The following is a 25,137-nucleotide window of genomic DNA, read 5'->3' on the forward strand; positions in this document are numbered from 1 at the left end:
AAATATTTATTTGCGGAAAATATCAAGTTTGATATAAAATGCTCCACTTTTTCATACCTCAAATGTTATAAAATATATTTATGTACACTATATATGCAATATACAGTATTGGATATTTCAGACCTGAAAAGGACATATACATTTACTTATTGATCTATTGTTCTTTATTTTCTGCAAATAAATGCTCTACATAATATTCCTACCTGAAATTATGAAGACACGTTATCACACTGTAAAAAAAAATCCTGGTTTCCTTAAATTTTAAGTTGAATCAAATTAACCTTATGAGTCCATTGAACTTATATTGTTAAACTGACTTAAAACAGCTTGCGTGACTTATAAAATTAAGCTAGAACATTAAGTAATGAACTAAAAACATATCATTTTTTACAGTGCAGTAGTTGTAAAACAAAACACTAAAGGCAAATAGCGAAAACGTTATCTTAACAGCTTTGTAGTGGTCTTCATTTTTTGGAAGGGGGCAGTAGAACTGCTTTTTTTTGGTACAATGAACCACACGATGTCGCTGTTTGCCTTGATGAGACATCTGAGAACCTGCAAAATACCAAGTTTCTCAAAACTGTTTAGAAAATCAAAAGTTAGAACTCAATATTAAGGATAATTATTATTTATTTTGAAACATAGTGACAAAGTGCACAAAGCATATAGAAAATAATAAAAATAAACATTACAAATATAAACAGATTGCATGTCAATTAGAAAACTACAAAAAGAAATAATAAAAAAAAGAGTACAAATGATTATTAATAATCAGCTTTTCATGATACTTGCTTGACATGAGTCCATCATGCAACAAACCCTATACAGTCTTCAGGCAGCCCGTGCCATGAATCTCTCTGTACCATGAGGTGAAAGAAACAAACATAAAATCATCTGCTTTGACAGTTGTTTGGTCTCTGTTTGTATACATTTGTCATGTATAAAATGCACCCTTTTATTAAATGCAGGAATGTTTATTGGATAGTATTTACTACGAAATAGAACATGAATTAAGTCCCTAATCTTTTTCATATCAGTACTAGCAAAACATTACATTGTGCTTTTTTACATACTGCCTGGATTCAGTTATTCTGTGCAAATAAAAAAAGGAGATATATCTCACTGACACACTTTACATGTACGTGAGAAATGTCAGAAGCCTTTTTAAGTCTGATGATATACATGTAAGGTTATAGTAAGGAGTGCACTAAACCCTTTCATATTTAAAAATAAAGAAAAATATCGCACATTACAACAAAACATTTAAAATGACAGTCCTGTTTGCTTACTGTGGGTCCAGGCAGTGAAGCTTACCAGGCCTCTCTGGTTAGTAAAAAAGGGTTATAATCTAAGAGGCTCTGACTAACCAAGAGGGGCTGAATGGTAAATTTGAGTGCTGTCATTTCTGGCCATTTTTATTGAGTGTTGAAGGGCATAGAGCTGAATGGTCTGTCGATGTTCAGCAGCGCAGCCAGTCCTTTTTGACCTCGCCGACTTTGATAATTTTCAGAGTGCTGTCATCCATTTTGAGATAGTGTGAGTCTTTGAAGAAGTAGCTGTGACCTAAAAACAGTTCATACGTGTTAATACCACATAAAAACTTCAACATCAATGAAAACACATAAACCTGTACAGAGGTTTAGGGGATTTTTTAAAAAATATTAAAGTGTGAATCTTTTTTAAATATGACATTTTTTAAATACTGTTGCTGTTGCCTTTCTATCAGCTTGAACCAGTCTGGCCATTCTTCTCTGACCGCTGGCATCAAAAGGGCATTTGCTCCCACAGAACTGCTGCTCACTGGATATTTTTCTTTTTCAGGCCATTCTTTGTAAACCCTAGAGATTGTTGTGCATGAAAACCCAAGTAGATCAGCAGCTTATGAAATACTCAGACCAGCCCATCTGACACCAACAACCATATCATGTTCAAAGTCCCTTAAATCACCTTTCTTCCCCATTCTGATGCTTAGTTTGAACTGCAGCAGATCAACCTGACGATGTCTACATGCCTAAATGTGTTGAGTTGCTGCCATGTGACTGTCTGATCAGAAATTTGCATTAACGAGCAGTTGGACATGTGTACCTAATAAAGTGGCTGGTAAGTGTAGGCAACATAGTTATTTAGTGTTTGCTTTGGTTTGGCATTTGTAGGGTAAATGCTGGTGAATCATTCCTGCAATACAAGCGAATTTTCATCAGCCAGTTTTCCAGATTTCAGTACCACAAAATCTTATATGTTGATTTGGTACTGCTTAATTTATTTACAATGCTTTACTAGTACTTTTCATCATTTTAAAGTGGCATTTCTAAATGTAATTTTTTTAAACTTACTGTAATACACTTGATCAATGTGCAGTGGCGTTACTGAATATTTTATTACTTTTACCAAAGTACTTTTGATGCAGTGGCATCGCTGATTATTTTTAAAATCTTATTGCAGTACTTTTAATGAATTTACACATTGCACATTGCAATTATTATTATTTTTTTAACTGTAGTACTTTTGATCAATTTGCAGTGGCATTGCTAAATATTTATTTTTGTTTTATGGTAAAAAAAAAACATCATGAAAAGACATAACTGAGGTAAATTATGATGTCAATTTAACACTAAATAATGATGTCAATTTAAAACTGGTTAACCACTGCTTCTATGATCTATTTATCTGAAACTTTTTGAAGCATGATTTTTTTCAGAAACCAGAGAGTTTGTTCTTGCTTGTTCAGCTTGCTTGTACACACACAGAGGAACCTTTCAGACATCACACAGGCCTGCTCTATGAGGTGTGTGTGTGTGTGTGTGTGTGTGTGTGTGTGTGTACCTGTAAGAGTGTAAAGTAAATGTGTTAGTGACGGAAGGAAAGAGCTGGGTGGTTGTGAAAACATGTATGTTAAGTAAATTCCCGTAAAGCTAAACGAAACCAGAGCACCTAGCGTAAAAATTGCGTAATAAGTCTTTTACCCCCTTTCTTTTCAGCTTTACTCTTATGTAGAGTTTTATGTGCTTTTCAGACTGGAAAAAACTCCTCATCTTGAGCAGGGGGAAGCATATAGCTGTTTTTTTTGTTGGTGCTGAAGGCTTAATGCCAGCTGTAATTGGGATGGAGTTAAGTGCCAAGAATCCTCTACCAGGCTCCACTTTGCTCTGATACACATACAGGAACACTGTGGACTACACTGTGAATGTTACTAAAACAAATCAGATATGTATGTCCAAACTAACAGAATGTAGGAGAGAAAGAGGAAAGGAATGAGACAAAAGGTTGTTTAAGGTTAGAGGTTAAAATGGTTACTTTAATTTTTTTTAAAACAATTTAGACATTCTGTTAGTGCCTTTGCAACTACCGCCAATATACTAATAACAGAGTATTAATAAACTGTTAGGTTAGGGATAGTAAATCAAGTTAATGTATTTGTAAAGTTACTTTGAGTCAGCAGAATGTTTAATATTCAGGCAGTGTTTCTCAACTGGTGGCTCACCTCAGGAAAAAACTAAAAACGTTTCCTGACTTGTCAGCTCTAAGCATGCACTCTTCAATTGTATGTGAAAAGGAGGCAACAAATGTATAAAGTATTTCTTCATTATAAATAAAACAAAAATTATGAGGATGCAACTTTGCAGTCATGCATTCACTTAGTAAGAAGAAATTACCAAAAAGTATCAATAAATTGTAAAATATTTACTCTTTTAATCATGAGCGGTTTCTGTATGTTTCATTACAACCTTGCATTGATGTTGTGTACTTAACTTGCTGCTTTAATCACCCCGAAATTGAACATTATTTTAATTTTATTTGCATAAGTTTGTTTGTTTTTAAACATTTTTGGCTCATACCAACAAAAACTAGTTCTTCAGTATTAGTCATATAAAATGCTGCGTTCCACACAATTTATTCATGTTGTCCCAACACAAATCCGTTTTTCATTCATTCATTTTTTATTTTCCTTTGGCTTAGTCCCTTATTTATCTGGGGTTGCCACAGCGGAATGAACCGTCAACTATTCTGGCATATGTTTTGAAACTAAATACTGGAAAACACCCGTATACTCTCGCATTCACACATTTTAGCCCATTCATTTTATCCCATTCACCTATATTGCATGTCTTTGGACCGGAGGAAACCCAAACGAACACGAGGAGAACATGCAAACTCCACACAGAAATGCCAACTGGCCCAGCTAGGACTCGAACCAGCAACCTTTTTGCTGTGAGGCAACAGTGCTAACTACTGAACCACCATGCCGCCCACAAATTGATTAAGTGAACTTAATTATTTTACAAATTTAAGTGGATTGAACATAAAACATTTAAGTTGTCCCAGAAAAACTCAAAAATTGTGTTGATTCAACTCATTTTAAATAAGTAGTTTTAGCAAGCAGCAAAAAATAGTTTTTTAGGTGTACTTTAAATTTATTATAAAGTGGGATGATACTTGTATGAAAAAACTTTTTGTGATGTAAATAATGTAAGCTTGTTTTTTATAGAAATATTTTACATTGTTTAAGAACTGGTCAAAATAAACAAAACAAAACTGAATATAGTTTTGGATAGAGTAGATTGACTGTAAAGTTAATAATAATCTACTGTCAAGTTTTCAATGACTATTACTAGACTAAAATACTTTAGTTTTTCTTTAGACTAACCCTATGATGAAAACTAAACTAAAACTAACAGGGACCTGGAAACACGAGACCAAGACTAAAAATGAAAATAGTTGACAAAATAGTTGAGGCTAAATCACCATAGAAAACTGCTTCTAACCTGAGAACTAACAACTGCTAGTTGTCATAAATGCAAAGTGACTTAAGTTCAATAGACTTTCTAAAAGTGTCTCCTATTTGTAAAGAAATAGCACAGACAAAAATACATCTGCAGCCAAGCAACTTAGTCATTTGTCACTTACCATCACCATTAAGGCTAAGTGCACCATCTAGGTCATCGGGAACAGCAGTCCAAGAATCTGCGATAATTTTAGGGAAGCCTGGATCCATCTTTTTCTTGGCTTCATTGTATCTGAGGAAAGAAGTGAGCATTTACACATCAGGATCAACACATTTCTACTTTTTCATATTTATGAAATTCCCAGACACACTTTCAGTAGGCGTGCAGTTTTAAAGTATGTGTAAACTCCAATAAATCTCAGTGAAATGAAACTGTTCAAAGACTTTCCAAGAATTTTGGTATGAAGAATATTCGTTGAATCTTTGGGAATGTTATTCCAAAGCTAAAGCTTCCTATAACTTTAAATAATTAATAATAAATTTGTGGAACTTAAGAAAAAATCGTTAAATCACAATGAACACATACATTATTAGGTTCAATTATTTTAAGATATTTACCTCCAGAACTTGTTCCCAGCAAATATGTAAGTCTTCTTGGTCTTGTGGAAGGAGTAAGCAGCATCAATCCCATGTAAATCTGAAGGAAGACCCATGCTGGAGATTTTCTTGGGATATTCTCTTTCCAGGGTACTGGCAGAATATACCCACATCTCATCACCTACAAAAGCAAAAAGTTTAATACACATTTCTGTTGGAGGACACGTGCAAAGACAAATTCATTTCTACAATATTTTTAAACAAAAATCAAAACCTTGCTTCCTCATATACACTACTGATAAATAAAGGTTTTATGCATATGAGAAATTGGGAGGAACACAGACAAATCTTCATTGTCCAATGGCAATAAATATTAAATCCCATAAACACAGGGTGGAAAATAGGTAATACGTAAAACAACAGCTGTAAAAATAAGTAACATTTAGCAATTTCAAGTAATTTACTAGTGTTTACATGTACTTATGCACATTTTAAAATCTTGCATTTAATTTATTTATTTAAATGCATTTATGTTCTATGTGCACAGGATTTTTGCATATACATATCGTGTAAATGAATGTTATTTATTATAAATTATTATTAGCAGTGATTGGTCATGATTTCATTTCAAAGTAATTAAGTTTACTACATCCTGTATGATGCCTGATAAAGGTCATGTGAACGAACGTTGTTATTAAATTTGATATTTTTGCAAATTGGGGTAGTGAACAGGATTTGCTTATTTGCTTTTTCAGAATATTGCATACACATAGTGGTTTGAAACCTAGATGTGCATACATTTTAGAGATGCACTTTAAAAATGCATACTCTCAATTTATTCAGACAATTTTTTATGCAATAAGCACATGTCCCAAAACTAAGACGAAATCACATTAATCAAATACATTTCCTGATGTACAACAAAAAAAGTAATGTGATTTTACAGAATATGTGATTGTATAACTGGTATGACTGTCTCACATAAAAAGTTCATAAAAATCAGACACTGCCTCCAAACTCAAGATAACACTACAGAGTGTGTTATTGCGCGTGCATGTGCAAACTCGGTTACTGTGGAGAAAAAAAAAAAACAGAAACTAAAAGAGCCAAAGTGGTTTCCAGTGATTTGTGTTATCAATATATTACAGTAATTTCCAAGGAAGTGACAATTGTACTCTCATAAACATACAACATGCCTTTTTTCCGCTACATCCCTTTTACATTTAAAATCATTGATATCAATACTTTAGGTATTTAGGTCAAGGGTTTAATACCTCTAAAATGTTCTGTTATACCATTTCTAAGGTATATGTAAGTGTTTTTTAATGTATTTATGTGTTGTAAAGAAATCAATATTTTTGAAACTAATGAAGAGAGCAGAAGTCTATGATTTATTTAAATTATTTAGCCTGACATGTTTACTGCTCCAAAATATATAAATGTTTTCTAAAATAAAATAAATTGTGTTCAATGAGGATTTTTTAAAATATTTTTTATTTAAAGACATTTAAAAAGAATATTATTTTATCACAATACTGTGATACCATGAAACCAAGGTATTATTTTCCAAGGTTATCATACCGTCAGAAACTTATACCAGCTCGTGCCTAAAAGGCATTGTCAAGACTTATTCATCACAAGATTTAATCCATACCAGGTCGTAAAAAATACATATTCTTTTCTTCACCTTTAAAGGGCACCTATTTTGCCTCTTTTTACAAGATTTAAAATATGTCTCTGATGTGCCTAAGTGTGGGTGTGAAGTTTCAGCTCAAAATAATTCACAAATATTTTTTATGAATCTTTAAAACTGCCCCTTTTAGACTGATCCAAATTGTTCCATGCTGGTGGGCGGAGCTACAAACACCTATGTGTTAGCATAGAGGCAAATTTAAAACAGGACTAATGTTATTTTTGTGAAAAAAAGAGCCTCAGAAGATGGTCATCTATGGAGACTCTGATGTTAATTTGTGTATCCTAAAACAGCACATTTATAATAGCTCTTAGTCACTGACATAATCTTCAGCAGGAACAGTGTGAAAACTCTAATGGTGGATGGCTACTTCTAATTCAGGGCTGTCAATGCTTATGGGGCAGAGATCGTCACTAATGGGTGGGGTTTTCTGCCTCTGATGACATGTACAAAGGGAGAATGTCAATCAACGTGTTTCTTGCAGACTATTTTTATTAAGGGTGATTATATTAAATCAAATTAATGAAATTATCCAATTCGAGGCTGGCTATATTCACACAATCTTGCTACACAAATGTGTTTTAAACAATTTTGCATGATATGTTCCCTTTAACATTGTTCATCTCAAATTAGTATTAGTACAGAAAATACTAAGAGCAAGGGCGTACTCACACTATGCTATCCGAACCATGCCCGGGCCCGTTTCCCAGATCGTTTGAGAAGTGTGAGTGTGCTAATTCGGGCTCAGGTACGATTCACTTGGCTGGCCCTGGTCCAGTTGGAAGAGGTGTGCCTGAGCGCGGTTCACGCGGGCTTTGGCGCGGTACGCTTGTGTGTGAGTGCAAATGCACCATAGCCCAAAACTGAAAGCAAGACATGACTTTTAAAGGACTGTTTCATATGGACTTATCAATTATTCCTACCGTTCAATGAATGCAAACTGTCGAAGTTTATTAAAGATACGAACTCCTCATAGCTGCACCTTCAGCAAACCTCCTAATTCCTGCAGCACGAGGACTTTATGACTGTTCATGAGCGTTAAAAGTGGCTTATCTTTTCGGCGAAATATTTGACTGTATGCCACCGCATCCCAAACGACTAAAACAATATAACTAGAGAAATCTCCACTGTGCTGAGCGAGAGGGCTTCTCTACAGAACAGTGCATAATCACGAGGGGGGACAAGCGTGCTTTGGCCCGGTTCAAGGCCACTGTACATAGTGTGAGTACGCCCTATTATCATTATATTTAAACCTGAAAAAAAGTGTCACACCAGGTTCTTTTTTTCTGCCCTTGGGAAAATAAGGAGCATACTGTAGCTTACCAGCAAAAAAGACAGTCCTCTCTTCCAGAGGGTTTTCATAAGCTGCATCAATTTTCTCCGGTAGTTCACTCCAGAACGTGGCAACCAGCATGGGGCCTGTCGGCTTTTTCCTGACATCAGCCGTCCTAAAGAGGAATCTATAAAAATAGGGGTTAAAGTTAGGCAGGCAAAAAAATATTGGCAACAATATGAATGCGCACATAAAAAGGTAAATGGAGAAGAGTAAAAAAGGGGAAAGAGAGAGATAATCAAGTGAGAGAGAGCATGCGTCGCACTCGAGCTACAATGAGGTGATTCACTGACCAGATGTTTCTTATTATGGTTTGAGGAGTGAGTTAAGAGGCAGTTGGACATGTCCAAACTTGCCTGCTGCCCCAGAACAAACCACAAAAACAATACCAACCACCCCAGACCTCTTTCCACTGACCTATTTTTCAAAAGGCCAAAACTTTTCAGAAGGCAGAGATCTTTCAAGAGACTACAGCTCAAGCTTCTGTCAGCAGTTTTTTTCCAACTTAAAGGGATAGTTCACCCAAATATGAAAAAACTCACTATATCCTCTCTCTCTCTCTCTCTCTCAAGTAAGTTTAAACCTTTATGTATTTCTTTATTTTGTTAAAGACTAAAGAAGATATTTTGAAAAAAATCAGTAACCATTGACTTCCATGGTAGAAAAAACTAATTCTACAGAAGACAATGGTTACAGGTTTCCAGCTTTCTTCAAAATATCGTCTTTTGTGTTCAACAGAAAAAAGAAAGTCAGATTTTGAAACAAGTGAAGGATGTTTATATGACAGTATATTATAACAGAATTTTAAGTTACTATGCCTTTAAGATTACCACATTAGGTTAGAGTTGAACTGTAATGAAACATTATGCCCCAAAGCTTCACTTCTTGAGCTGCAAACCTTTCAGAACCTCCCTCCCTTCAGCCTTTGCAATTAAACATGTTATAACAGCACATACTAAAATACTAGTCGAGTTCAGTTCTTATTTGCAGCTGTCCTGTAAACGAACCAATATGAGACAGAAGAAGAATTCATTTTATCAAATGCCTCAGATGTGCCTTATAAATCTGAGCCAACGATTAGATAAAATAAAGACTTTCTGCTGCAGCTGAATAAACAAAACATTAGTGAACCTTTTGGGGGTGAGCTCTCTCTGGCCTTACTCTACTCTCTTTTTTCCTCCATTTTCTCTGTGAAATGGCTTTAACAGCTGTCGCATTCATCCAGCTGGGTGAATATCTGAGATCTGGAGTCATTTTGCCCACACAGTAAAGTGAGACCTGCAGCTTCAGGGATCCTCAGATTCACAGAATTACACTGTAATTTGATCATAACTCTGTGATAATGACATTTCCACTGCTTCGACTCTCAGCTTGCACAGGCAAATAATATCCATCAGCGAAAATATGGAGAGACGTTCTGGCAGATTGAGTTTTAGGTCAAACTCCCGTAGGAACAAAACATAAGAGATCCAGCATATTAATATTATAGCAATAATTTACAAGTGCATTGTAGGTTATTGTGATTTTTTTGGTTATACATCTAGAAATCTGAATGTCTCCAGATCAAATACCAATAAAGATTACATTAGATTACATTTTAAGTGGTAAAAATAACTAACTAAATAAAGAATAAAAAGATTTCTGAAAAAAAGAATGTGAGATGAGGAAAATGTTACTAAAAATCCGATTCTCTTGAAAAATAGGAGAGCAAAGATAATGGAAATGACAGGCAAAAACAAAAGCACTGATGTTTGCGTGTGTATGCGTGTATTTATACAGTTATATGAATCAAAACAAATAAAGTGTAATGCAATTTTTATACAGTGAAAATAAAAAATGTGAGATATTTTTACCAAGTGTAATATCCTAAAACTTAGTATGACCACTTGATGTTTTAAATATTTAATAACTTGATCTGGACCTCTGAATCAGTTTTTCAAGGTGCTCATGGTGAGAGAATATAAGAGCTCTCTAAACAAGACACAGGAATGCACTTACAACCAGCATACAGTGTGTGTGTGTGTGTGTCTGTGTGTGTGTCTGTGTGTGGTCCTCCTGAGATGATCTCTTTGGCCAGCAAACCGAAGGTGTATGCAGGAAAGGCTGGCTCTTATTCATTCAAGAGCTTCTGGTGAAAACCAATGACAGCACTCTTTATACTCGCCTTACAGTATATTTGCTCTGGACACTACTCCAAAATATTCAAATGTTTGACACTTCTCTAAATAGTATGTGTGGAGCATATTGCATTTGAAAAAGAATGTAATGTTAATTTAAATCAAACAATAAATTACATGTAAATATATAAAATGCAAATGAATTTACTTAGTTTCTTGGGTATCCACATTATAAGAGGGTTAATTCTAGCAATTTAAAGGGACAGTTCACAAAAAAAATTGCAAAGAGTCAATCGGCCATAATGCACCTGCACTGATTAAGTGGCTCTGAAGAGATACATGCATGAGAGAGAGAGAGAGAGAGAGAGAGAGAGAGAGAGAGAGAGAGAGAATCCATTGGATATACACACATTTCAATCGTATACCACTCCAAACACTTGTTTTTCTGGCAATAAACAAGTACCGAATCATGCCACGAGAACCAAACTGGTTATTTTTTTAAATCTTTTTATGAACTGTCCTATCCCCAGTAAATAGTGAGTAAATAAAAATTGGGTGAAATATCCCTTAAAGTAATATAGTTGCTTAATATATAGGGCACTACACAAGAGAGTGGGTGCAGTTTCACGGTTTTAGGCGAATCATTTGTTACAATAATCTTTAAGGGTTAAATTTACTAGGTGAAAATATATAAAAATATATTCCTCCTATAGGACAATGCTTTCAAAAAGTCTGTAGCAAATGTCAGTGCAAATGTCAGCGAATTTAGACTCCCGTTAAATATTCCCAGTTAAAATTATTCAGAGACAAACTATGAGCTCAAAGGACTAAAAAAATGCCCCTGATATGGTAATGTCTGTGCTGAGGTATTTTGTTTTTGTAAAGTGGGATCAGATTTGTGGACTTTCCCTTCTCTAGCCAGTCTCACCACCATCATGCTTACTATTTTTCTGAATTCTGAACTAACAATGTGGCTAAAACATCAGCATGATTCCTGTGCTGTTTAAATCGTCATCCTGTTATTCCAACCACTATAAAGCCATTACTCCTATCCATAACGATCGCAAAAAGATACGCTGAAGTTTTTTAATAGGCAGATAAACTGGGTCATGAAGTTTTCCCCAGATGGCCATGGGGCCATTTCCTGTGCATGCAAGCAGAAAGATTTTAAAACCACTGAAAACAGATGAATTGAGCATTCCTTGCCAGCAAATGCTAAAATGAAATAACTGCTACCCACAGTTGTGCACCCGGCATTTGCTGCTGTGGAGCATGATGTTCTTTTTGACTGGTCAAATTTTTGCATATTATAAAAAAACACAGTGTTGTAATCTTGCGTGAATATACAAATAGATGATTGCTCTATTATTTTCTTGAAAATGTGTTTATAGTAAAAAATATAATTCTTTAAAATGAGTGCCGGTGACTCAGTGGCGCAGTGAGTAGCGCTGTCATCTCACAGCAAAAAGATCGCTGGTTCGAATCCCAGCTGGGTCAGTTGGCATTTCTGTGTAGAGTTTGCATGTTCTCCCTGCGTTTGCTTGGGTTTCCTCTGGGTCCTCTGGTTTCCCCCACAGTTCAAAGACATGCACTATAGATGAATTGAATAAGCTAAATTGGCTGTGGTGTATGTGTGTGAATGCAATAGTGTATGGGTATTTCCCAGTGATGGGTTGCTGCTGGAAGGACACAAGCTGAGTAAAACATATGCTGAATAAGTTGGCAATTAATTCCGCTGTGGCGACCCCTGATTATTAAAGGGACTAAACTGAAAAAAAAAGAATGAATGAAATGTATTACCTGTCCTTAAAGAAGAAGATCTCTCCTCTGATCTGGGCTACAGCATCAAATATGATGTTTTCATTACATACATCCATTGGTGTGACTGGTGGGGTGTGAGTGGGCAATGGCTTGTCTGTTGGTTCTCCTGTACAGAGAAAAGAAGAGTAAAGAAGTCAAAGAATTTTAAATATGATTATAATCAATGCAACATCAGAATTAATCAATACTGAATGGGACATTTAAATGACCACTTGAAAGCTCTCAGTTTCTGTAAATTTTCTAGGAATTTGTTGTTTTTAATAACAGTCTGATAGCATTTCTTTTTCTGATTTAAAATACAAATATTATGAGCATTTCTCTTTTTTTCTTTGCAGAAAACAGCATTTTAATCATTGGTATTGTGTCTAAAAGTCAATATAAACATATTTAAAATTATGGCATATTTTTTGTTTTGACTATTTGGCATTTTTTTGCTCCAAGCATTAGCATTTCTAATTGAAATGTAGAAAAAAAATCAGTACTTTGCAGGGGGAAAATGGATTTACTTAAAACATAGCTATGTAATTATTTACTATGTACAGTGTTTTAAATCAAGAGAAACAAATGATTTCCATAGATATAAATCATCTTCATGTCACACTTACCATAGAGCTCCTGGATGCCTTTAACATCATCATCAGACAGTCTTAAGGTTTTGGTGAATGTGTAGATAGGAGCCATGAGAGCTCCGGGGTCATCAGAATGCTCTAAACCCAGGGCATGGCCGAACTCATGGGCCGCCACAAGGAATAGACTGTAACCTGAAAATAAAACAGATGCTGATTTTTTAAAATGATTTAAGCTACATAAAAAAGCATATAGGATCATATTCCATGGAAAAGGAAGAGACAGTGACAGGAAGTGGGTAAAAATGCTTTTGTATCCCATTAAAGAACAGAATAATCTTGTCGAGCTTGAAATTATACAAACTATCACACACAAGAATCAAAAAATATTTTTGCATCACCTTGATCAGGACAAAAGCCCCATTTGCGGTCATCGTCAAAGCTTTTGGTGACAGCACACCACATTTTTCCATCATTGCGCCCTGATGTGGTGCAGGAGTCGTAACTATCACCCAAGAATTTGAAGGGGAAGACACAGGGTGCTCCATCTGAATTTCCTCCTGATGTTGACATTGCTGTGCAAAAAAAAAATACAATTCATGAATTAAAAAAAAAAAACACCTAAATGTTAGCAATGACAAAATAATCATTAGAAAAGCTTATGGATGAAGCCTTTGGAAAGTTTTTGGGATATTTGAGATATTGGTTTGAAATAAAAATAGAGTAATTTATATGACTTTGATGAAATATAATCACATATAAGCACTTTTAAACATTCCTCTTTAGACATTCTGTTTACTATTGCTGTTCACATTGCTCCTACATCAACTACCAGTTGGTTAGCTTAGGCATAAGGTATTGGGGACTAAGTTTTTCCTTGTCTAGTTACCTATAGTCACCTACAGTTAGGGCCAGACAGAATCTGCAGACATTTTTTGCTATTTCTGTACAGATTTATGTGGAATGATTTTGGGAGTATCATAACTAAAACCTTAATATGTTAAGTAAAAAAATATATACATTTTGAACTTTTATTTAATTTTTACAATGCTAATCTAATTAGATTCGGTTATTTGGTAAACAAAGCAAGTCTTTCATATAATATATCAACCAAATGTCTACAAAAAACAGAAATTACTACTTTTACAAACTGTATTGTAAGTAAATCTTAAGAACACTTTTTAATTAGTCAATAACATTACTGAAATTCATAAAAAATGAATAAACATTAATTTACACATTTACATACAACTAAATAAATAGACTCAATGATAGGCTTAAAATCTGCGGAAATATGCAAATTTCTGCACTTGCAGATTCCATGTGGCCCTACCTATAGTCAAGTTACATATAATCACTAGGATGTTAAGACTTTTAGTTGACATGCAGTTGCAAAGTTACTTAGGTGCTGTTTAAACCTGTGATTTTTCATCTTAAAATGTCATTTTACATTGAAAATGCTCCTTATCCAGACTAGCATTTTTATTGCACTCCAGAAGAGCAAACTCCATCCACACTATACAAGCCAAAAATGCATAATGCAACCATTCACGCTCACTGGAAATGCACATATTTTGGCATCCATACTTGGTGTCTACCAGTCGCATAATGGTCATATGAGAGGGTGTTGACAAATCAGGAAATGATATCCAATAATCCAGTTTTCTGTTTTCAAAAAAATCTTCATTTTAGTCTCAGCATTTCCAAACTAAAACAGGGATCTTTAGGGATTTTAAAATGCATTTTTTGCCAGTTTAAGATGCCAGAGTAGCGTGGATGCCAGCTGTAACCTCAACACATAGGCATATTAAAAAAAATTACAATAAATAAATAAAATAAAAAATAAAAATGCATTATTGTAAACAGCACTTTATAGTTATAACAGAAACTCTAAATGGGACAATCAAAATGAAGTGTTACTGTTAGAGATTTGTAATATTTTTCAGTAATATTATATTATTTTATTGAAATATATAGTTATTGTTGTATTTGATAAGGCATTTAATTTGTATATTTTGTGATATTATATTATGTACTTGATGTTTCATATGTATAAGCAACAGGGAAAAAGATAAGAAAGAATGAAAGGGCTTGATGGTAGTCTTTGACCATTCTTCAAAACCATATTTAAATTAAAGCTTGAAAAGAGTAAATGTTTCTTCCTTTTTTTTATTTTTGTTGTATCCAGACAAACGAAAATTAAACTGATATATTGCAAGTCCCAATGGAAATGGCGGAAAACTGGAAGAAATAAATTGTCAATACATTTACAAAATGAACAAATACAAATAAACCAGCAACATACTACATAACAACAATTAAAACACTAAGAACAGACGCAAAAGAAGCTGTGTTTTCTATCTATTGTAATTAAGTGTGTGTTTCTGTTTTTCCAAATATGAGGTCACAAGCTATAACGCAAGCAATAATTAGTGGTAAACCCGCATATTACTGTAGATCACTGCATCTGAACCCAAAGAAAAACTACAGGAAAGAGAAGCATCAAGGAACAGTCCTTCTCAATTACATAGACACAACAGTCTGAATCACACTGACTCGACAGACTCAAAATGAAGGTCACACCAGTTTCATGGCATAAACAGAGCTGTGTTTTGTTAAAGTTCAGCTAAAGTATGGGTCTGTGGTCCAAAACTCCAATTTAAAGTGACGGCTTGCACCATACTTCACTTCAACACACACACACACACACACACACACACACACACACACACACACACACACACACACACACACACACACACACACACACACACACACACACACAAACACACACAAACACACACACACAGACACAGACACACACATACGCACACACAAATAGGAAGAGTGGTCTGCATTCCCAGGGAATTGCAACCAGATGAGGACTTCTGTGCTCCTGCTTTGCTTATGCCAAAACACAACACAATGGAAAATATACCGTAATAATAAGAAGAGAAACTTTTACAGTCTGCTGGAAACTGAAGAGTGGATGAAGCAAATAACTGACCTTAAAAACCAAATGCATTACTGATCTAAGGTCTTTAATACAATTTCTCTCTTGATTGCCTATTTGGATGAATATCAATGTACATCTAAACATTTGTTTACATCATAATTTTTGTAAAGCTGTCAGAAAAACTGTACATTACAATAATGCTTTGAATTTGTTAATTTGTTAACTTGCTATTTAAGATGCTTCCGTTTAGCTTAAAGTACAACTTAAAGGCCTGGTTAGTTAGGTTAACTAAGCAATTCAGGTTAATTCTTTTTTTTTTTTTTTTTTTTACAACAAGTGGCTTGTTCTGTAAACAATTGAAAAAATTAACATCTTAAGGGGGTGAAAATGTTGACATAAATTAGTTTGATTTATTTTAATAAAATGTATGTATACCAGCTAAATTAAATAAATTTAATTCTTTCAAACAAAATGCTGTAAATGTCATGGAAGGGCTAAGAAATTTGCCTTCAACTATATAAATACAACTCATAACGTAACTCATAAAAACATAGAACAATAAACAACATCATAAAGTCTAGAATCTGTATAGTTTTGCATACACAGTTGAAGTCAGAATTATTAGCCCCATTTTGATTTTTTTCTTTTTTACATATTTCCAAAAATGATGTTTAACAGAGCAAGGGAATGTTCACAATATGTCTGATAATATTTTTTCTTCTGGAGAAAGTCTTATTTGTTTTATTTTGGCTAGAATAAAAGCAGTTATTAATTAAAAAATATATTTATATATTATAAGGACAAAATTATTAGCCCATTTAAGCTATTTTTTTTCAATAGCCAGAACAAACCATCATCATACAATAACTTGCCTAATTACCCTTACCTGGCAAGTTAACCTAAATAATCTAGTTACACCTTTAAATGTCACTTTAAACTGTATAGAAGTATCTTGAAAAATATAATTGGGCTAATAACTAGGGGGGCTAATAATTCAGACTTCAACCGTTTATTTACTTACCTCTGGGAAAATAAGTATTGAACACTTCATGTTTTTTCCTGGGAATGATATTTCTAAAGGAGCAGTTGACATGGAACTGAACCAGATTTTGGTTAAAAACCCAAAAAATACAATCATAAAAATAAAACAAAACAATAAAAAATGTGTAATAACAATGAAACTGAACTACCGAAATGTATTTAATACTTTATATAAAAGGCTTTTCTGGTGATGGCAGCTTAAAGCTGTCTCTTATATGGAGAATGAAGTCACATGAACTGCTCAGATGTGAGTTTTTCACAGACTTTAACAGATTGTAAAAATCTTGATGGTTCTTAGTACTTTATACTAGATTTAAGTCAGGTAATTGGCTGAGCCATTCTACAGCTTGATTTTCTTTCTCTGAAGGCAATTGAGAGTTTCTTTAGTTGTGTTTTGGATCATTGTCTTGCTGAAATGTTCACCCTGGTTTTAACTCCATCGTTCTGATAATGTAGATGTTGGACTAAAGCAATTGATATTAATTTACAATGGCAAAGGGCAGAGGGTTGGTAAATAACTACACTCTCAGAAATAAAGGTACGCAAGCTGTCAATATTGGTACCTCAAAAGTATACTTTTTTTGTTTCTAAAAAATTTAGGAGGAGCACTTTTGTACTTTTTAGGTACTAATATGTAGCCTTGAAGTATCAATATGGACCTATTAAGTACAAATTTGAATCTTTTGAAAAGGTACCACTCCAGTGACAGCTCACGTACCTTTATTTCTGAGTGTGTACTGAGAGATTTCAGCTGCAGCCTAAGCTTTCACTGCCTTTTTACACATCCCGTTCTTCATGTGTTCGATACTTTTCCTCAGCATGATTTCATGACACATAACTTAATTTGTAAACTAATTAGATTTGATTTCTTTGAATATATGGATTTATTTGGTTGCTACCAATACTTGGGGACAACTTTCAAGTCAACGAAACTTTTAGAAATATATTTTTTGAGAGAAATGGTGATGTGCTCAATACTTATTTCCCCCTGCTGTATATGTTTATACTTATATTTTATATGTATTTAATAGTACCATTCAAAACTTCAAAAATACAGTAAAAACAGTAGCATTGTTAAATAAAATTATTATTTAAAGCAGTTGTTATTCTAGTTTAATCAATTTTCTAATTGTATTTCTTCTTCTTATTCAAAGTTGAATGTCCAGTAAAAATTACATCAGAAATCAGAACAATATTCAGATTTCAAGAAATCATTCTTATTATCAGTGCTGAAAAGGTTGACCTGCTTACTGTTTATTGTGAAAACCATGGTATTCTTGTCTGCAAGTCACACTGAATTGTAGATCAGATTGATTTTTGACTGACCTGTCTCAGGACAGAATCCGTAAGTCTTGTCCTTGTCATAATCTTCAGTGGTTGCACACCAGCGGTATCCATCATCTCTGCCTGAGGTGGTGCAGCTATCATATTTGTCGCCCTGGAATGTGAAAGGGAACTTACAAGGGGCTCCATCTGCATTTCCACCCAATGTGAACAGGACTGTAATAGAGGAAGGAACACAAAACTTAGTCAGCGATTATGACACACCATATTACAGTCATGATACTGTGTCACATTTATTTTCAAACTACCTTGCGTCACTTTGGTTAGGAGCAGTGTCAAATTATATTGTACTTTAAAACTAAAGTACAAAGAGTACTTACGCTCATGGGGACAGAAGCCGTACTTTCCATCATCATCAAAGTTGTATGTGGTGGAGCACCAAAGGAACCCATCATCTCGACCCTGAGAGGTGCAGCTGTTGTACTCTTTACCCATGAACAAAAATGGAAACTTACAGAACTCGCCCTCAGCATTACCGTACTTCACCTTTACCACTACGTCAGAAGAGAGAGAAGGAGAGAGACCATTGTAAGACATTAAACAAACAATCAAAAACAATTACTTTAATATACTACAGACTACAAGTGACTAGAATCAAGACATTTGCAGATACCTTGTCCTTCTCCTAAAGTCCACTGCTCATCATCATCAAAGTGAGAGTCTCCTCCAATACCAGGTCCAGGGGCAAATGCATGAGCCAGCAGACCATCCTTGCCATCAAATGGATAACCATCACCATGTTCTACAAAAAATAATTCCACATTTAATTTAAATATTTATTTTAATTCGGTGCAGTGATTTGGGCTCATAACCACAGAATTAAGGGCACGTGTCCTTAAGGAAACGTGCACTTCTCTAACTGTCAAGCAAGACATTAAGTGCTTGCCGCATGCTCAGCGGCTGGTTACACTGCCAGCTTTTTAAACATTTAAATAATAATAATTATATAATAATAATTATATATCAGTAATAATTAACTTTAGGGGACACATGCCCTAAATGCTTTGTTCACCTCAAAAGAATACTTATGATTTCTGATTATTTCTTTATTCTGCTGAGCACAAAAGCTTAAAACCAAACAGTTGACGACAGCCATTAAGTTCCATAGTGAGACAACATACTATGGAAGTCATTGGCCATCAACTGTTTGGTTTGACAAGCATTCTCTAAAATATCTTCTTTTGTGATGACAGAATTGTCATTTTTGGGTGAACTATATCTATAAGAGGGGTCTAGTGTTTTATTTGAAATTTTCAGCTTACACTGGAAAGATTTAGACTGTGACAATTTTCTAACTGCTGGTATGCATTTAGTAATTGTCTTGCACAGCCAAGACAACCACAATGTAGATCAGCCTCCGAGGCAAATAAACTGTAAAGATTTTTCAAAGTGACTATGGTTAGTTTGTGACGTAGTACTTAAAAAATGTAACAGCTTTAATTCATTTGGGGTCAAGAAAAATGCTGACTGAAAGAAACTGAGGTTTCAGTAACTTAGTAACTTGACCAAAAACATTGTTTAGAAAAACAGACAAAAGATTTTCTGGAATACCATTTCGGCCAAAGTTAATCATGATGTCGGCTTCTCCATCCATGATTCTGGTGAATTTCAGAGGTGTAACATCACTCCAGACCTTAAAAGCACGATAGAAAGCATCATCAATTGTATCTTCATCCAGATCTGGGGTGTGCCCTAAGATTCTGTTGAAGAAAACAATATCACTTTTACTTGACTTTCCAGTTAATTATTCCACATTTTTGGGAAAAAAATTAAAATTTTGTTATTCCTCATGTGTTTTTCCCTACTTATGTGTTTTTATATTTAATATTTTTTATTTTGTTCATTTGCACAATTACTTTTCATTTTACTGCATTTTCTTTTTGCTCAAACATGCAAAAATGTTTTAGTCTCTCTGAGATAATATTTTGTTTCAGGACAAGTATTTCAAGCAGTAAACTATTTGATGCAAAATATGCATCCAATGTTTTGTTATGTACCTGCCAAAAATAAACAATTACGAGAATGATTTTCTACAATATCCTTTTTTATCTCAAAGTGACATAGGGATGCTCAACAACTCATCAGAGCCAGCTTGTCCCATCATCATCAGGTTATTATAGATGATTCACACACAGTGATGAGATGACAGCTGGTTATACTGACCACCTGTAGTGTGCAACATGGTGTCTTTCTCCTAAGTAGGGAGCACCGCTTCAAAACAAAAACAGGACTTTCAAATCTAAACCTGTTCTGGCATTAAAAGTGCTTCTAATGGTCCCTACAGAAAAAGGGAGCAACATCAACCAAATCTTATAGCTGATATTTTATAAATTACTATAAAAGCCTTCAAAGCCTTTCAAAAGTTCTATAAAAGCATAGAGTCAAGAACTCTTATGCTGACCAAATAACACAAGTGATGGCATTAAACTCTGACAAAAGCAACTGGCATTTACAAGGACAACAAGGAACCTTCCATGCAGCCACCCTCACAACAATATCAACAACACAAGGTTGATAGCCCAATGCTTTTGCTATGGTCTGACAGGTTAGGCAGCACATTTATTGAACCTGTCTTTGTGTGAGCACTCTTATCTAAACAGCAATAGAATGTTAACTCCGCTTCTGGCTATTATGCATCTTTGATCAATGCTTTACAATATAATAGTACCGAACCACAAAGCAGCTTACAAGCCCAGTATAGCAACTGACAAAACAGAGAAGCTTAGTATGTTAGTTAATGTATAATATAAACAGAATAATTTATTAAATATCACTCATACTTATTAAATATATTTGAACTAAATATTAAATGCAACATAAGTAAAATCTAGATAAAAGTCACAAATGTAGGCATTTATAAAAGAGATGAGTTTTAAAAGTATATCATAAACACACACATATCGTTGAAACTTTAATATAATAAATATTCTATATGGCACATATTACCAGCAATAATAAGATATTACTGTTGTCACTGTTTTGCTTCTTCAGGTTAACTTCCAGTTGAAGATGGAAATGGAGGCTTCTCATTGCTTTCTTTTGCCAAGTGCATTCCAAATAGCTTCATTATGACAAAATAGTGCTCTTCTCACTCAAAAGACCTCATTTTGAGTGGTCTCCCCTTCAAGGTTATGTTGGGAATTAAAATGTTTACTTGAGATTTATATAAAGCCTAACATGTCAATACATTTTTAAAAGATAGTGAAGGTTAAATTAGCAAAGCTGATGCTGACAGAAAATCTAAGGCTGAGCCATTTTTATACGGGGCACAAACGTTTTACTTTGTACTATAAAACAACATAGTTGTGGTCATTGTGACTCATAAAGTGGAAACACTATCAGGACATGCAGCCCAGAAAATATCCTCAAGATCTCAACTTATGTTTTTCGCAACAATGAACTGTTGATCACTTTCATTGAGTTTGATTACTTGCCAGTTCTTTCACAGTAGGTATTCAGTCGTAGCCAAACTTTTTTTTGCATATTTTTTCATCAGAACAACTTTTAGATTGTTGTTCTTTTTTAAGATCCACCAACATACAGTAGCCAAAAAACTCCCACTGGGAACATTCTTAAAAAATTTGATGGGTTTTGTTCTTTGTATTTTTAAATTACAGATTAAATTTTTTTTTTTACTGTTTTTAACCTTTTCTTGTTAGGGAAATTCTTACTCTCAAGCTATTAAAAGATCACATTTTAATATGCTGAAGAAAGAAATACATTTTTTTTTTAAATTAAGCCTAAATTTTACTTTTAAAAGTATACTCTACTTGATAATGTGCAAACAGAGAGGTGGTCAGTATGCAGTATACGTTGAAAGATATAAAAAAAAAAATCTTGCACATTTTTTTCACTTACGAATTAATAAATTTTTTTGTACTCAATTAAATTATGATTGCATAAATCTATGACTTTTTATTGAATCACACAAGCACTGGTCAAGGGATGTCTATTGTTCTGTCTTTAAATTTTTTTTTCTAAATCATACAGTGCATGTGTATGTGCATGCTACTCTGATCACTGCATCTCTGTCATAAGGACAGTACACAAATGCATAAAACCAAGGCATACTTTGGGCTTTAGAATGAGTGACAAACAGTGGGGAGCTTAGTAAACACAAACCTGTAGGTAACGTTTTTTTGTCCCCACTTGGGCTTCCTGTGAAAGAAATTGTAATTGGCCACATCAGGAACCCCACATCGTGGTTTCTTCATGATCTCTACTGTCTTCTGGTCAATCTCCCCTGTCTCTGGCAAAGCAAAAAACTTCTGCATTTTCTTCAGCGTGTCCTTCAACACCATTAGATTACACCTGTCTTTAGGGCAGCCATAGAACTTATTTAAGTAGTGCTGTGAAAAAAGATGAATAAAAATACAATGAAAGTGCGAAGACACACACACACACACACACACACACACACACACACACACATATATATATATATATATATATATATATATATATATATATATATATATATATATATATATATATATATGGAGAGAGAGAAAGAAAAAAAAGTGTCTGCTTTACTGAAACTGTTTACCGCACTCAATATCTTCGCTCCTAAAGCACAAGTAAACAGTTTTCTTGTGCTTTAGATTTTCCATAGACATCCCAACAATAATTAAAATACCATTATGAAGGTAAATAACAACACCAATACTTTAAATAACAATACAATTTTGTCAATAATAACAATACAATTACTGTAAGTCAATTTAAGTAAAACTGACGGGAACCAAAATGACAATAATTTAAAATGTAGGATAAAAAACCTTAACGTTTTCCTTTAATAAGGGAAATAATTGTCTAATAAAGGCCTATCCATAACGTGTAATAAACACTAGTCACTGCTTACGCCGTTCTAACGGTTTCATGATTGTCGTAAAATGAAAGTACACTCACCAGAGCCACTTCTTTGTCTGTGTGAGCAGTATCATCGCCGGGGAACTTTATGATGGGTGAGGGCGCAGCAAAAGTTTGCAGGGAAGCAAGAAACTGCACGAGGAAAACTTTAAGGACAATATGCCTACAGCTGAAAAACTTAACGGACATCATGCTGGTCCGATTCCGAGATGTCCGGGTATTGAAAATAGGGTGGCGAACAGCCCTTTCAGACGTGTTCACCAAGCTCCAAGTTTGTTCGACTGCACTGCAAATGCTCTTTCTTGTCCTCAGCGACACATCCTGCTTTCGTGGTCTGTGGAAAGGGTTCTGCTTGCACACGCACTTTCTTGATGCTGGGGCTGGAGAGGGACTGCGCAGCCTCCAGATCCAAGAATTTGGGAAAGCAGTGAAATAGGAGACGGCAGCGGGAGCGAGCAAGCTAGAGTTGTTTGTGCGCGCGCCCAATAGCACCGAACCTAAAGTTTCAAGTTTACTTTTTACACAGTTGAAGTGGGGTTGCTTACCCTTCATTATCATGTTTCATGTTCAACATTGGTTGCAGTTACCTTGGATTGATAGCCTATATAAAAATTGATTATTTATCAATAGTTTGGCAGTAGGCCTATATTTGCAAACTGTCTTACATATCCATATGATTCATATGTTAGTTACACAATCTGATTAATATTGAGTTGTTTCAAATAGGATTAAAGAAACAAACAAGATTAATTAAATATCTAATAACTGAGTCATCATACGCTATAAAGCATATCAGTGTAGATTAAAAAAGCATGAAAAAAGGCTTAAAACACTAAATAATACAATAATGAAACACACCCCATGCTGCAAAAGTCAATTTGCATGATTTTACTGCAATCTGACAGATAATTTGGATTTAACCCTTTCTGCAGGTCTAGATTACTAAGGATTGATGGAGCATTATTTTATTTTGAAGGTGATTAAATTATTGGTGGGGACATTTCAGTAATTGCTGCATATTGGTGAGGACACATCCCCTCCGTCCATGCCAAATCTACGGCCTAAAAAAAATCAGACAATAGAACCAAGGACAATTAGGTAATTGCTTTGGTTTTTGGTTTCAGTTGCAATGAATAACATTTGTGTTGAAGTTATTGACATGCCAAAGATGTGCTGTTGTAATTGCCGCAAAAGCTGAACATGTCAAATAATAAAGTTAAAAATCACTGCAAGTTTCATAACATCTGCATGTTTCATTAACATTATAAAATCATGATATGAATGCAAAATAATCAGCTGTTCTAATATTGTCTGGTGTCATATATATATTAAAAAGTGACACTGACAGCAAAGGGGTTTAAAAAAAAAGCCAAAAAAAGTAAATTAAAAGTAATGCAGCCATATATGGGTCATTCTTCAACTACAGGCACTTTTAGCCCTGTGAAGTTGAGTAAAAAATCTTGTTCAAAATGAACGCATAGACTCATAAGTTTAAACAATTTGTCTAGTTTTAAGATCTGTAAGAGGACAAACTTAGATAAATCACACTCTAAAAATGTTATATTAATTTGGTTAAGAGCTTATTAGAAAATAAACAAATTGAATTTGTATATTAAATGGAGCATGTGCATATTATACATTGCGAATACTTTTAATGTGTGATGAGAACTTTTAAAATAATTTTATCAAATGTGTGTGGTGATGGAAATGACAGTGGTGGAAATGACATTTCAACAATTTATCGTGAAAAACGTAAAATAGCTTCACCGATTAGCCTTGAATTGACACTAGCCTTTCATGTACACAAAACACTCTCATTTTAATTTTGTTTGGTTTTTAAAAGCATACAGTATTTGAAGGTACAACATGTTTGGAAATGACATAGAATAAATGTATTTCCTTATCAAGAAATATTTATATTGATTTTTCTTCAAGTGTTGTTGATAAAATTGTTTAATTCCCTCCATCTTGAACATGCTCTCAGATTACACTATTAATTTTCATAGCACCTAAATAATCTTTTACACAAACTTTTTAAAGCGACATTACAGTGTTGTGGTGGAAATGACGTTGATAC

At 34.2% G+C, this 25,137-nt stretch overlaps 1 protein-coding gene across 2 annotated transcripts; it reads right to left on the bottom strand.

Moving 5' to 3' along the window:
- Positions 1–614: 614 nt before the first annotated feature.
- Positions 615–23,410, bottom strand: mmp2 (matrix metallopeptidase 2). 2 transcript variants are annotated; one of them, NM_198067.1, is given in 13 exon segments: positions 615–1,563; positions 4,906–5,015; positions 5,342–5,501; positions 8,337–8,473; positions 12,264–12,390; positions 12,890–13,045; positions 13,252–13,425; positions 18,174–18,347; positions 18,512–18,685; positions 18,805–18,933; positions 19,743–19,891; positions 22,314–22,540; positions 23,100–23,380. In NM_198067.1, coding segments are annotated over 13 exon segments (1,974 nt in total). In that variant the 5' UTR covers positions 23,253–23,380; the 3' UTR covers positions 615–1,459.
- Positions 23,411–25,137: the final 1,727 nt, after the last annotated feature.

The sequence above is a fragment of the Danio rerio genome, chromosome 7, assembly GCF_049306965.1.
Source record: "Danio rerio strain Tuebingen ecotype United States chromosome 7, GRCz12tu, whole genome shotgun sequence".
Classification (NCBI taxonomy): Eukaryota; Metazoa; Chordata; class Actinopteri; order Cypriniformes; family Danionidae; genus Danio; species Danio rerio.